At 42.9% G+C, this 13,735-nt stretch overlaps 1 protein-coding gene across 9 annotated transcripts in view; it reads left to right on the top strand.

The window, feature by feature from the left end:
- Positions 1-13,442, top strand: part of map4k5 (mitogen-activated protein kinase kinase kinase kinase 5) — a 29,075-nt gene extending 15,633 nt beyond the window's left edge. The window contains exons 15-35 of one of the 9 annotated variants that reach the window (XM_035609545.2): positions 346-417; positions 1,543-1,601; positions 1,743-1,810; positions 3,582-3,626; positions 3,721-3,766; positions 3,873-4,083; positions 4,316-4,401; positions 4,780-4,821; positions 5,067-5,151; positions 5,258-5,337; positions 6,166-6,226; positions 6,712-6,714; positions 6,920-7,034; positions 7,287-7,345; positions 7,728-7,831; positions 8,095-8,272; positions 8,359-8,427; positions 8,535-8,627; positions 8,794-8,864; positions 10,560-10,615; positions 12,323-13,442. In XM_035609545.2, the coding sequence (XP_035465438.1) occupies positions 346-417; positions 1,543-1,601; positions 1,743-1,810; positions 3,582-3,626; positions 3,721-3,766; positions 3,873-4,083; positions 4,316-4,401; positions 4,780-4,821; positions 5,067-5,151; positions 5,258-5,337; positions 6,166-6,226; positions 6,712-6,714; positions 6,920-7,034; positions 7,287-7,345; positions 7,728-7,831; positions 8,095-8,272; positions 8,359-8,427; positions 8,535-8,627; positions 8,794-8,864; positions 10,560-10,615; positions 12,323-12,410 (1,691 nt within the window). In that variant the 3' untranslated portion in view covers positions 12,411-13,442. Of the gene's footprint in view, positions 1-345; positions 418-1,542; positions 1,602-1,742; positions 1,811-3,581; positions 3,627-3,720; positions 3,767-3,872; positions 4,084-4,315; positions 4,402-4,779; positions 4,822-5,066; positions 5,152-5,257; positions 5,338-6,165; positions 6,227-6,711; positions 6,715-6,919; positions 7,035-7,286; positions 7,346-7,727; positions 7,832-8,094; positions 8,273-8,355; positions 8,428-8,534; positions 8,628-8,793; positions 8,865-10,559; positions 10,616-12,322 lie in introns of those variants that run through there. The other 8 variants (XM_035609543.2, XM_035609546.2, XM_035609544.2 and 5 more) reach the window with 8 other exon arrangements.
- The last annotated feature ends 293 nt before the right edge of the window (positions 13,443-13,735 follow it).

The raw sequence follows: 13,735 nt of genomic DNA, 5'->3' as shown, positions 1-13,735 counted from the left end.
ACTAAAAATGTCATATAGCTTGTCTGAAGGGTCACTTCAAGTGAGGAATTTGGTTTCCGGTCATCAGTTGTTGAATATGGCTTCAGGATGCAGCTTTTAAAATTCATATAATAAAAAACCCTTCAGGGAAGTTGTTGTGTGTTTGTGTCGTCTGGAAGTTGTTGTCATGTCATCATTTCAGGTTCATGTAGCAACGGTCAAGTTGTGAGGCGTCTCCTTATTCGTAGACATGCGTACATGGTGTTGTGTGCCGTGTCTGTGCTGTGATCGTACCAGATGTACGTCCTGTGTGGTTCCATCCATATATTTCTCACAATCACGTCTGACTTTCCCTCCTACATGAAGCAAACAATTGGACACGCCAAGGCGGGCCATGCTCAAGTCCTAGCTTCTCTGAGGGACACAGGGGGGATGAAGGTTAGTGACAGTGTAGTGAGACAGTGTGTGTTTTGTATGAATCTCCACACTCACTCCTACTGTACAACTCATAGCAGAAAACAGAACTTTGTGTTTGAGACTGAAGTGTTACTAATGAGTTGAGTTCCTGTGCACGGGTTGGCTTCTTACTGTAGTTGCGATACGGTTGAACGATTTGGTCATTGTGACATCTTAGTTCTTGGCAGACATGTTTGCATAAAAGATTACATGACTTATAAAATCCTAACAAGGAAGCTCGTTTGACACCTTCCCAGAGGTTTTTTTGCCGAAGGTTGGTTTCATAATACTTGTGACTCACCCGCTCACCCCGTTATCTGTGTTTTTGAAAATACTGCAGCGCTGCCACATTATCAGCATACCTCGAGCAGAAAATCTGCTTCTGGAGAAAGGAAAAAAAAAAGTGCCCTGAATCCTCGAATAAAAAGTTTCTTTGTTGACGAGAAGCTGATTATGTGGTTTGTTGGCAGGTCGGTTGGTTTTCTTCCCCTCTCTCACTTAGTTGCAGCAGAGATCATGTCATGTTCACACTGGACATGACGCCAGTCTCCAGAATCTGACCCCAAACATAAACTAAGAGGAATCTGCTCCTTATCTATTTGTAATTCTTTTTGTCTTTTACCAATATCTGGTTATTTCGGATCTGGTTAGTGTCGGTTGTAATCTGTGTTTGTCTTTGGTGACTGACTCGTCTACGGGCCTCCAGACCAAACATTCATATAGTAGCACAGTAAATCAACGGAGAGACCTTGTGGTGTTTTGACAGGTGTGTGTGTGTGTGTGTGTGTGTGTGTGTGTGTGTGTGTGTGTGTGTGTGTGTGTGTGTGTGTGTGTGTGTGTGTGTGTGTGTGTGTGTGTGTGTGTGTGTGTGTGTGTGTGTGTGTGTGTGTGTGTGTGTGTGTGTGTGTGTGTGTGTGTGTGTGTGTGTGCGTGTGTGCGCGCTGCACTGGAAGCGGTTGATCTGCTTTTGGTTAAGAGTGTTTTCAAAAGGCTCCTGGTTCTGCTCCCCTGGCTTTGTGTTGTCTTGAAGTGTTGGATACTGATGCCCTCTAGTGCCAAAGATGTGTGTAAAAGAAAAAGACAGACCACAATTTTTTTCATTCACAGTCGACAAGCTCCAGTTTGAACCACCACTCTGGAAGGAAACGGAGGCTCATTCTAAAATGGTGATAATCACATTCACTCTAATCAATACTAGTAATGGTTTCTTTGGTTGATGTACATTTTCAAATAGAAATAAATCCACAAATTAAGGAATGCATGTATTTAAAAAGTCTATTTTTGTGCGTGTGTGTGCCTTTCCACAGGATGTGAGGAAAGATAATGACTTCCCTTCCCCCTGGATTCCCTTTGAAGAGGGAGGAATAACAACCAGGTAATCCATGGAAACTGTTGTCATGGGAACTGCTCCTATTTACTCCCTGCTCACCCCCCACACACACTCACTTACCTTTTTAACCTGGCGTATTTATCAGATGGATGCCTCTCCAGGAAGCAAAAACAAACGCATGGTTAAAGTTTTTGAAAACCCCAAAATCAGGGACAAGACAAATCCTCATTTCATTTGCTCTGCCCTCCATTGGGAAGTGATTTCCCCTCGTCGTTCAACAGACGACACATGATTCGTTGCTCTCGCTCTTGGTTGTACGTCTATCCAATTGCGTACGGGGCATTTGGGTCAGAAAAGAACTGAGGAGATCCCAGACTAATACGTATTTGAGTATTTATTCTGGCTACGCCAGGCTGTAATTAATTGATCGTGTTCTAGTATTTCCAGAGAAAAAAAGAAAAGGTATGTTATGTGTCTCACTTTATCTCCTGTTGAGTTGATTGGAAATTCCTTTTTTCTTATGGGTGCTCGTCACTGTCTCACACATTAAGCTTCGTCCTCACTGGATCTGAAGGCCTGTGTCTGCATGAACTAACCCCCCCCACCTGCAGTTTTGAAATGTCACTGTGGCCTTTAAGCTCCTGCTCACCTGTCTGTGTGCTTTGACTGTTTTTCTCCCTCCACTTATCTCTGTCGCTCTCCCACCCCCTCTCTCTCGTCTTGTCCCTCAAAGGAGCCTTCTCAAAAGCATTGAGGATGAATTGTTCCAACGGTAACACTAGCATTGTGTGTTGTAGTAGTAGTAGTGTACGCCATGATTCCATTCCATCCTACCCCCTCGCCCGCTCCACCACCATGTGTGTGTAGTGAGGTTTAGCACCCACCGTGTTCACAAATCATCATTGCCTCCCTGACAACCCTCAATCTACCATGTGTGATCATAGCTGTTGATCCAGACTGTACATACCTCTTTATACCTGATCTGATGTACCAGTCTGATGTACAGTAGGAAAGTAGGCAGGACTGTGTGGTGTAGAAATAGACGGGGGAATAATTAAGTATCAACCTGTAGAATTCAAATACAATCTCTTGTTTTAATACTTTGACGCTCGTCTTTGAAGCTGCAGCTGCTTTCAGACAGGCACTGAAGTCCGGGCATTTTCCGGAAATTTTCCGGAATGGCTCTCTGTGAGAACGCAAACGTTCGCAAATGTTGCTCTGGACATTTTCCGGAACTTTTTCTGCCAGTCCCGCTTATAATATCTCTGGAAAATGTCAGATGGAGAATATAACAGGAAAATCTTGGGAAGATCCATGGTGAATGAGAGGGTGGAGGGTGTGTTGATGACTGCAGCGTAATTGTCGTCCCGTCCTGCGACACTCCAGAATGTTCCTGAAATATTCCAGCTGCTGTGAACCTGTCTGACAAGTTCCTGCTGAGTTCTTCTACGTGAAAGGCAAACTCCGGAATATATTCTGACTCAATTTTCCTGGATATTTTCCAGAGTGCATGTCTGGAAACCGCTTGATTGGAATATTGATAAAACTGACTGCATCTAGAATTTCATACAGTTTTCCGCAGACCTTGGTTCTGATCCCAGTGTTACTTAAACACATGTCAAAGTAAATATAATAAGTGATGATGGACCTGTTTGAAGGTTTTTGTATTAAGACTTTATCTTTAAAAAGTTTTGTAGTTTCCATCAGATGATGGATCCCATATACACCCCCATTCTTCTACTTGGACTCGTGCTCACTTTTTGTCCAGGGAGGGATATTTTTCCCCACACTGATTACTTTTTTTCAATTCCTGCAGCGGGGACATCGACCATATCGAAAACTTCTTTGAAGATGTAGAGCTGTGAGTGACAATAACAGATAAAAAATGTCATCATAAACACGTAAGCATTCATTTCTTAATTTACATCTTTCTAAAAAAAATGCCTCTTTTTCAGATCGACTCTCAAGCCAGGGCTTCCTCCTCCTCCTCTGCCCCCAAAGGTGAGAACTAAAACCAGTCGTTACTATTTCCTTTCATGCAAGTTGTATGAAAGGAAATACATACTACAGAGAACCAAACTGTTTTCACTCTTTCCCTTCTCTCCAGCCCCGATTAAACAGTTCGTCTGAGGAGCTCGGCCTTAACGAAGAGCGGTGTCTGACCGTGCGGCGGTTCCCCAACTCGGAGAACGGGCCGAGCCAGGCGGTGCGCAGACAGAGCACGCCGGAGCAGGGCAACAAGTTTGAGCACTCCTCTCCAGACTTCCTCTCCGTCAGCGTCAGCAGCCCCGGCCTTTTGTCTCACGCCTCTGACCCTGGTGAGTCTCGGCTTTTCTGAACTTATCTATGGTTATGTGCAACAACCCATTCGTATCACTTCCGGTCTCTGAATGAGCACTTGTTTTATTTATTTACAAGCTCTCTGTAAATCTGAATGTAAAGGTGAGAGAGTCTCATGTAAATGTATATGACCTTAGATGTAGATTCTGTGTGTTTGACAGTATGATTAATAGCCACAATTCTAATTTTCCTTCTGCTGTTTCATGACAGATAACGATTCAGATGACAGTGTGAACGGAGGCAGTCCCAAGCCACCGCCACACCAGCAGCACCGGAAAGAGAAGAAGGAATTCCCTGTGAGTTTCATAAATGTGTTACACAACATTATGGATTTCAGGACCGCCACACCTCTCATTATTTATTTTATTGGTTTTTAGAAGGAAAAAGTCCTCAATGATCTTAGAGCCTATATTTAATACCTGGAGAGTTTCCAACTTCCACTGAAACCTCAAGTAAGATGTTTTTTCCTTTGTGAGATCCAAACTCGGATCGTTAAAGAGGGAACTTTGGCATCCGCCTCATGTTGGACATTAAATCGACTTTGACAGAAAACACACAGTCCGTACTGTTTGTTTGTCACTGTTGTGGCTGAAACTAAACTAGGCAACTAAATCATCTGTGTTCTGCATCTACATCATCTCTAATTTTTATGTTTCCTCTGCTCCTCCTTTAAGAAACCAGCTATCAACGGCCTGCCACCCACTCCCAAAGTACTGGTGAGTGACTCATCTGCATTGTCTCACACTCTTCTTCACTCCTCATGGCTGACGCGGTTTCATGGGCACTGTTATTAATCTCTTGTCTGAAATGCTGCTGTACATTCTTTAGATATTTGGGGTGCACAGAGCTTTCTGCTTTGTGGTTGCCTCAGCATTGCTCTGCTCGGCTCCAGCTTATTAAACCTTGGCTGACATTTTAGCGCTTCACTGATGCAGAGCCTGTTTTGCTTCTTCAAATGCAGATGGGAGCCTGTTTCTCTAAAGTGTTTGATGGCTGTCCGCTAAAGATCAACTGTGCCACTTCATGGATTCATCCAGACACCAAAGGTAGAGCGTCACGCAACAAACACCGTACTGCACACAGACACAGTTACATAATTAACATTCAAGCCAATACCTCTTCTTTTTTTTCCTCTCTCTCTCTCTCTTCTAGATCAATACCTAATCCTTGGGACAGAAGATGGAATCTATACGCTGAATCTTAATGAGCTTCATGAAGCCACGATGGAGCAGGTAACAGCAGCTGAAGTCAGTTATTAGAACCAGTATATGTTGAAAGAGTTGAACCTCATCTAACTTTTCATTTGATATATGCATACATATATATATTTACTGTAAATCTTACACAGTTACTGTCAAGCTCTCCATTCTCGACAAATGCAGTTTTCATCTGTAAAAGTGGCAGATGTACCACTCAAAACTTTTAGTAGTTGATAATAATATTAGTATTTATGTGTTTGGAGCATTTAAACAGCACATTGACACATCTTTCCCATATTTATATAATGACAAAGAGCAAATAAAAAGGATCACATGAAAGACCTTATAATAATGACAATAAAAAATATTATTTAACTACTATTCTAGGTCACTCTACGTGGAGACTAACTAACTATTACTACTTAATACCATACAAATTAAATGTTAGCAAAAAATGTATATGCAATACATGATTTGCATCGTTAATCAAACATTTTTTTACCATCAAACAAATGCTCTCTTTTTTCCCCACCTTGTTTTAGAGTGTGACGTAAGCAAATTGTGTACCAGAACAAATTTTTCCGATTATTTTCCGACACCCCATGAAAACGTAATAAGACACAACTGTCCAAACCTCTTATACAGATTATCCCTCTCATTAAAGCCCCATGTGCTACACTTCAGCACGTGGAGACGTCTGAAGCTTCACAGACCTTCTTTGTCTTTTATTAGACAACCAGGAGGAGGTTTAGCAAACATATAATTCCCAAATGAATGTTGTTTTGTCCCCCTTTTTTTTCCTCCCTCCATTGAGAACTGCGTGATTGTGCCATCTTTCTTTTTTTTCTCTACCTCCCTCAGCTCTTCCCAAGGAAGTGTACATGGCTGTATGTTATCAACAACATCCTGATGTCTCTATCTGGTAAGTGACGGGCCTTTAACAGCCTCCTGCTCCACTGGCCACTGTCATAACCTGCTGCCTCTTTTGTTCTGTGTTATCTGACTGTCCCTGAAGGGAACACTTCCATATCTGCAGCCCCCTGAAATAACTTTTCTTTTGTTTGGAACTGCACACACTGTAGCGCGGTGACTCACGAGTGACACGGCTGACTTTACAGCCTCTCGTATGCTGATCTTTGCCGGTCACAATGTACACGAGCTGCAAAAGCAAGAGTAGTTTTTCATTTGTTGGCCGAAGTAGAACCTTTTTTCTGCATTAAACAATTTGAGGATGGGATGACAAAGTGTGAGGTCTGCTTTCGTTTTTTTTTTTACCTGCAGCAGTTTGCCCCTTTTGGTTTACTAAGCCTCTGTTCTCCTCTCCTCTTCCCTTGGCGACTGTCCATCCTCCTTCTCCTCCTCCTCTCACCCGGCTTGATTTGATATTCTACTAACTGGCTTCATCAGAAGGTAATCATGCTTCACACCATCATGACACTTCTGTTCACATCTAACCTCTCTAAATGTGAAAGCTGCTTCCTGGGATGCAGGATTTGTTGTCAAAATGTACAAATATATGCAACATTTACTCAGTTCTTTGTCTGGCGTATTTAATATGAGTACATTTTAAATTCAAGTTGAAGTTCTTTATTGAACATCCTGTATTCTGCTCCAGGGAAAACCTTCCAGCTGTATTCCCACAACCTCATTGGGCTGTTTGAGCAGCTGAAGAAGCCCGGCCTGGTCGCTCAGTTCCAGACTCATCGCTTCCCAGAAAAAATATTACCCAGGTGAGATCTTCAGGACACATTTTTTTCAGCAACATTCGTGTCACTTTAATGATGAGGTGACATCTCTGCGTGTCGCTGGACACGTGCTATGCAGATTTTTTTTTCCCTCTCCTCACTGTTTTCACCACCGTGACAAATGACTGCTGTGGGAGAGAAAAAGGAGAAGCTCTGGCCAACTTCCCCGATCGTAGACGTCATCAGGGCCCTTTTTCACACTGTGATCACAACAAGTCGACTGTTTTCTCTCCTCAGGAGGTTTGCCTTGACAACTAAGATTACCGACACAAAGGGCTGTCACAAGTGTTGCATTGGTAAGTGGCCTTTGCCTCCCAACCACTTAAGTCTTATTTACTCACTCACCCTTCCATCTTATTAAACTGTCAGAACAGAACATTTAGATCATATTTTTCATTCTGTAAACCTTTAAGACTTTATTATCATATATAAGTTTGAGTGAGGTTTTGATTGAATAAAAAAAGCACAGAAAAGATGTGAATTTATTTTTTTGAAAATTTATTTTCTCTAGATTTGGTTGTATCTCTGTTCTTTTTATTTACAGATATTATAATTAAGTATATGGTTTAAATGTAAAATTGCAAGCTCAATTTCTGTGTCCTAAGGGTTTGATCAAAAATATCATGTAAATCATTGCCACCTGGGTTTTTTTAATATACAATTTTTAATCCTTCTCAGTGAGAAACCCGTACACGGGCCACAAGTACCTGTGTGGAGCTCTGCAGTCTGGGATTGTCCTGTTGCAGTGGTATGAGCCCCTGGAGAGGTTCATGTTCGTCAGGGTCAGCTCAATACTTATTCCCTTAAATTTCACTATTACGACTGTTGTTGTTTTTTACAGTAAAACTGCCCTACTGTCTGTAATTATATTCTCGAATCTAGCAGTGCAAGGAAATTACAATCAAGATCAGGATCTTGAATAAACTAAAAGAATTCCCATTACTCCATTTGTATATGTTCCCAGGCTACAAATAAAACCACATTAATCTTCAGAAAACACGGACACTAACCTCCTGTGTTGCCCCTCTCTCTTCCCCTGCGGCAGCATTTTGACTTCCCCCTTCCCAGTCCGCTGAAGGTGTTCGAGATGCTGGTGGTCCCGGAGCAGGAGTATCCTCTGGTGTGCGTGGCCATCAGCCAGGGCTCGGAGCCGGGCCAGGTGGTCCGCTTTGAGACCATCAACCTCAACTCCTTATCCTACTGGTTCACGGAGACGGAACCAAGTAAGTCAGACAGAAAAATTTACGTGGTTATGTAGAGATGAAAACCTGTGTGACCAAAACAAGAGCATATGCTTTTCTTTCAGCAGCTTATCAGCAGGTGGATGTGATCCACGTCACCCAGCTGGAGAAAGACACGGTGTTGGTGTGTCTGGACCGTATGTACAATCTCTTCTTAAACAGTTTCTACCTGTAGAACACGCACGGCCTAATCAAGCTCCTATTTGTTCATTCTTACATCTTTTTCCTATTTTTTATTCCACAGAAAATTTGAAGATTGTTAATCTCCAGGGCAGATTGAAGTCCAACAAGAAGCTGGCATCTGAGCTCAGCTTTGACTTCTGCATTGGATCTGTTGGTAAGTCTTTACTCTACTTTGGATCGCCAAAAACTCATTTATCCAGTGATGATGCATATTTGATTCATGAAAGTGTTTCCGTAAACTCTCTTACATACTTTTTGACCGTCTTAACCTTGAGTTTGATTTTCTTGTGCACTAAAATGTGGCCTCTCTGTTATGACAGTGTGCCTTCAGGACAGTGTCTTGGCCTTCTGGAAACATGGCATGCAGGGAAAGAGTTTCAAGTCCAATGAGGTAAAAATTAACTGTAACAACGACAGAATCATTTTTTTTTTGATGGCATACCAGTTTATTGTTAAACCATCAGAGTCTCAGTATGACTTTCATGGGTGAGCAGTTACAACAGAGTAGAAACTCTTGAATGTAGTTGGTTGTCATCCCCCGTGAACACGAGCTTTGTTGTCCTGCACGTGAACAAACACCTCTGGCTCTCGTGAAACAAAGACCCCGAGTGCTCGTCTGTTTACGTGCATGGCGGCGTGCGGGAGGTGATCCCAGGGGATTAGCCCCTCAGGTGGAGCCGGACAAAAGTGGCTTTGTGTCGGGCCGAGGTAATGAATTTGTCCAGCTTTCACGGCGGGACTCTGCGTTCACCCGATCAGGAGTCGCGGCTCGGCGGCACAATAACAAGTTCAAGAGATCGAAGGGAGGTGAAGCATTCTGTTTTTTATGAAAGTGATACGGCGACAGGGGCCCTCACATTGAAAAGCTTGCCGTGTCGGACTTGGTCCTGCACTCAGGAAGAAACAGAAGGTCTGTTTGCCGGGTCTCCGCCCAGCCCGGCTCAACGGTTCGCCTATAGCAAGGATTTTAATTTTTTTGAAATGTCAGTGGCCATGCAAAATTGATGCTCCATCATAAACGAAACCCGTCACACGACAGGGAGCAGCGCTAAATAATTCAGCCTTTGTCTCGTTATGATTCCTCTCAAACGCGAAGGCATTCAAGGGGGCAGGCCCGTTGATCCGTGCTCGCCTCGGCGGGTGAACACCCGAGGCCTTGTTCTCGATTAGACTCGAACGGATCAGATCTCGCCCAGGGCCAAGGTCTTACACCTAGCAGGTGTCGCCCCACCGACTATCTCACATCTGTCAACACGTTTTCATGTCGTGTCAACACAAGGGAGTGTGTTTTGAAGGGGACCTTGTCAGGCTACGTCTTGTGACTGGAGCAGGTAAACTCTCCAGGATTGTTCAAGGTGACACAGAGTCCTTGGAGACGGCTCTCGGTTACCGGCTACAGTCTGTTAAAAGTTCACAATACGTGATCCAAATGTAAACATTCATCAGCACCAAAATGAAAACACAGGACAAGACCTGGCTGACCCTGGCAGGTGGTTTAATGACACAGACACTGAACAAAAGCGTAATCTACGTTCATTATGTTTTGTGATTTTCAACGTTTATATCAGTAATGTTTGTAAACACAAAAGTTTAAAAAATAACCTATAATTTTTTATTATAATCAGTTAAACAAAACTTTTTTAAGTGCCGCTGTCTTTTCGTACTTTGATGTTTGGGAACTATGACCCAGTCACACACATTTACTTCCTGTTGTTATCAAACCACGACTCGACTACCGGTGGTGAAGACAAAACTTTGTGAACACTTACTCTCTGCAACGGCTCAACCTCATCGTCAGACCAAGATAAGAAAATCCCTGTTTTTACTTTTCAACATCGCAGTTTCCCAGTATTAGTATTTTCTATAACTAAGCAAACCAACTGCAGAGTAGATAATCTGCATTCTGTTTACACCGGCACATGCATGCTCATACATTCACGCTCAACTGGACGGAGATCGCTTTAGAACAAAAACGTAGTAGTATGGATGTAGCTTTGTTGAAGTGAAATCTGTTTTGGTGAAAATGTCCCATCAGGTATAACGATAACTTCACTTCATTTTAGTTTTTTTGTTGTTTCATTCACAGGTGACCCAGGAGATTTCTGATCCAAGCAGAGTTTTCCGTCTCCTTGGATCTGACAGGTCGGTACAGAGATATTTCCATCTTTTATCTTTCGCTCATAAGTGCAACGAGTGAAGGAGCACGTCCCACCAGAATCTCAAATGACTTATAAAAGGAAAAACACGGCCAAAGAAGAAAAGAGCAACCTAACTTAATGTTCTTGTTTATCTCTTTCAACCGGCACCCCTGTCTATATAAATCATCAGCCCCCATTATTTCCACAAAATCACCGGCCCGTAATAAAGGCTGCCGTCCCTCAGGTCTTTGTGTTTTCCTATTACCTGGAAACCAGTAAACAACCAGATCACCTGCTGACTTCAGTCCTCATCTCCTGCTGCTGTTCCACCTATCACTGTGCCGGTGTCTCCACTCGGCCCACTGCCACGTCTTTCTCCTCCTATTTCTGTTTTCATCTCACCTCAAGCTCATAATCTTAATCTGTTTCTGTCCCTGTGTTTTACTCTCTAATGAATCTAAACCACTGACCCTGGATGCCCCCACTGGTGCCAATTGTCGAAGATATTCCTGTCAAAATTATATAAAACGGAAGGAAGCAAACATATTTTGCGACTTTGGTTGTTAAATTACTGATTTATTACTAATTACTTTATGTCCTAGTTCTCTTCACGCAAATACATTTTACATCACATTACACCTCGTTCAGCACTGCACTCAACACTTGAAAAAATAAGCGTGTTGCCAGAAGTAACCAAAGTAGATACTGAATTAAAAAGAATATCAAAAGGGTCATATTTAAAGTCGACAAACTCGACTATGAACATTATTTCTGCCCATCGATGAATCATTTTAGCTCTAGACTGACGTCATGATGATTAGTTTCAAGCTGCAGACGCAGCAGGATGTGATTTAACACACACACACACACACACACACACACACACACACACACCCCTAACCCTGACCTAAACCCGGTTCACACCATAAAACCAAGTATTAACCCTCAAAACAGCCCTTGGAAAAAGTGATGCCAAAATGTCCTCACTCCGTAAGGTCTACGTCCTAATATGGTCCTCACAAAGACTGAAGTGTACATGCGCGCACACACACACACACACACACACACACACACACACACACACACACCCACGCACCCACGCAGTCAGTCAGTCAGATTATGACTCTTGATGGAGCGAGGCCCAGCCCCTCCTCCCTCCCCCGCCCATGTTTTATTCAATGCTGCCCAGGCACTGCCAGCCTGGTTTGAGTGTCTCTCCATGCCTCTGTAATTTCATCTGATGGAACAGACAGTATGGAGCGCAGCTTCCCTGCTCACCTGTCAACCCCACGAGACGGCATCTGAAGATGCCCCCCACCCCCACCTCCCCCTGCCATCCCGACTGACGCTCAACGTGCTGTTTGACAAACTCGTCCCGTTCTCAGTGCGCTTCAGTTATACCAATGTTCCCATCAATCACCCGGACGACGAACTGACATTATTTCCTGACATCTTGTTCAGGTGTTAGTCCTGGAGAGATATTTGATGTTTTAATTTGTCAGTAAAATCTTTAAAAGCTTTGCCTCTTTTCAGAGTTTTTGAAAAAAAAGGGTTGGTGCATAAAATCAGCAGCACTCCCTTCGTGAGGGAGTTCAGCTCCTCAAACTGTTTCCTCAGTTTTCAATTTATCTGTCCTGCTGCTGCACCACGACCACCTTCCATTCCTCTGTCCAATCATGTCTTAACTGCTCCTCTGGTGTTTGTTCTGCAGGGTGGTGGTTCTGGAGAGCCGACCCACCGACAACCCCACGGCCCCGAGCAACCTCTTCATCCTAGCAGGTCACGAGAACAGTTACTGAGACCGGACGGGCGTTCGGAGAAGCATGAAGACGCCTCAAGTGTTGGGAGAAAAACTTTTTTGTTTTTAAGTCAACAGTTACCGGTGGGGAGCTTGTGTTACTGATCACGGGAACCTCGCAGGTCAGTAAAAAAGAAAAGAAAAAAAAAGCGGAGCCTCTTCAGACAGGATTCACGAGCGGCCTTTACACCAGCGACGCGTTCACTGTGGCTCCGACGACAAAACTGTTACGAGAAACAATAAAAAGCTCATTGTCACCTACTCTTATTTTTCCTTCCCCCCTCACTCTTCTGTTACCGTTAGAACGAGGTCACGTTATCTTCGAGGTTATCATTGAGAAAAAGTGCCATGTTAAAAAAAAACTCACAAGAATTCTGTGATTGTATTAAAACGACGGGAGATTTATATTTGTCTGTAACACGTCACCGCGTATGATCACCGTCGGCGACGAACATTACTCGGCGCCTTTGGAAAAGAGATTTTTTTTTTTTTTACAAGTCTGTAGTCAAATTAATGGATCAGTTTCAACATTGGAACCCACGAGCCACGAGTGGGTTATTTAAGCAATATTTATTAACATCGTGCTCAGTCGTAGATAATGTTGGAGGATTAACTACCTGTAGTGAACAGATCCCCCGAGCAGCTTCTGGTTATTTTTCACCGCTATGTAACATAACCGCATCTCTCCTGCTCCACTGCGTTTCCTTTTTTTTTTTTTTTTTTTTTTTAGAAGTTGAATATAATGTACATTTTTTTCTGTCCTCTCTCTCTCTCTCTCTCTCGCTCCTTCCTTTTCCTTTCCCCCTCTTCTTTTATAGAACCCCTTTTAATTCTTCATTATTTGCACCATGTAAGCACTTTTGTACATTTATTTTTTAATTTAAAATAAAATGACAAAATGAGGGACGATGCTATAGGTTTTGTTGTGTTAACATCTTTTTGCATTCCCCCTTCGCGACAACTGTTTAATGAACGCTGTTTTTTTGTAATAAAATAAAAATTTTAAATAAAAAAAACGCTGTTGTTAACAAGACTATGTGAATTGATGGTTTGTTTCTGTGATGATGTCGCTCCTCACTGATGATTAGTCTCTAATGAGAAGTGAGCTATTTATTTCCCTGTTTAGTCTGTCATTCCTGATTCACCAGTCGGAAGTTAATTGGTCTCTGTGCGACGGGATGACACGTCAGGGTTTAATTTTCCTGTTTGTACTTAACTGTCACGTGGAATTATGTCAGGCAGATGTGCGTCAGGGGTTTTGAAGGCCACAAGAACATGACATGGACTCTTTAATGTGTCGGAAATAAATCCTGAAATGATCAAACT

The sequence above is a fragment of the Scophthalmus maximus genome, chromosome 15 (assembly GCF_022379125.1).
Source record: "Scophthalmus maximus strain ysfricsl-2021 chromosome 15, ASM2237912v1, whole genome shotgun sequence".
Classification (NCBI taxonomy): domain Eukaryota; kingdom Metazoa; phylum Chordata; class Actinopteri; order Pleuronectiformes; family Scophthalmidae; genus Scophthalmus; species Scophthalmus maximus.
The sequence above is the reverse complement of the archived record's forward strand: the minus strand, read 5'-3'. Positions and strand labels throughout refer to the sequence as shown.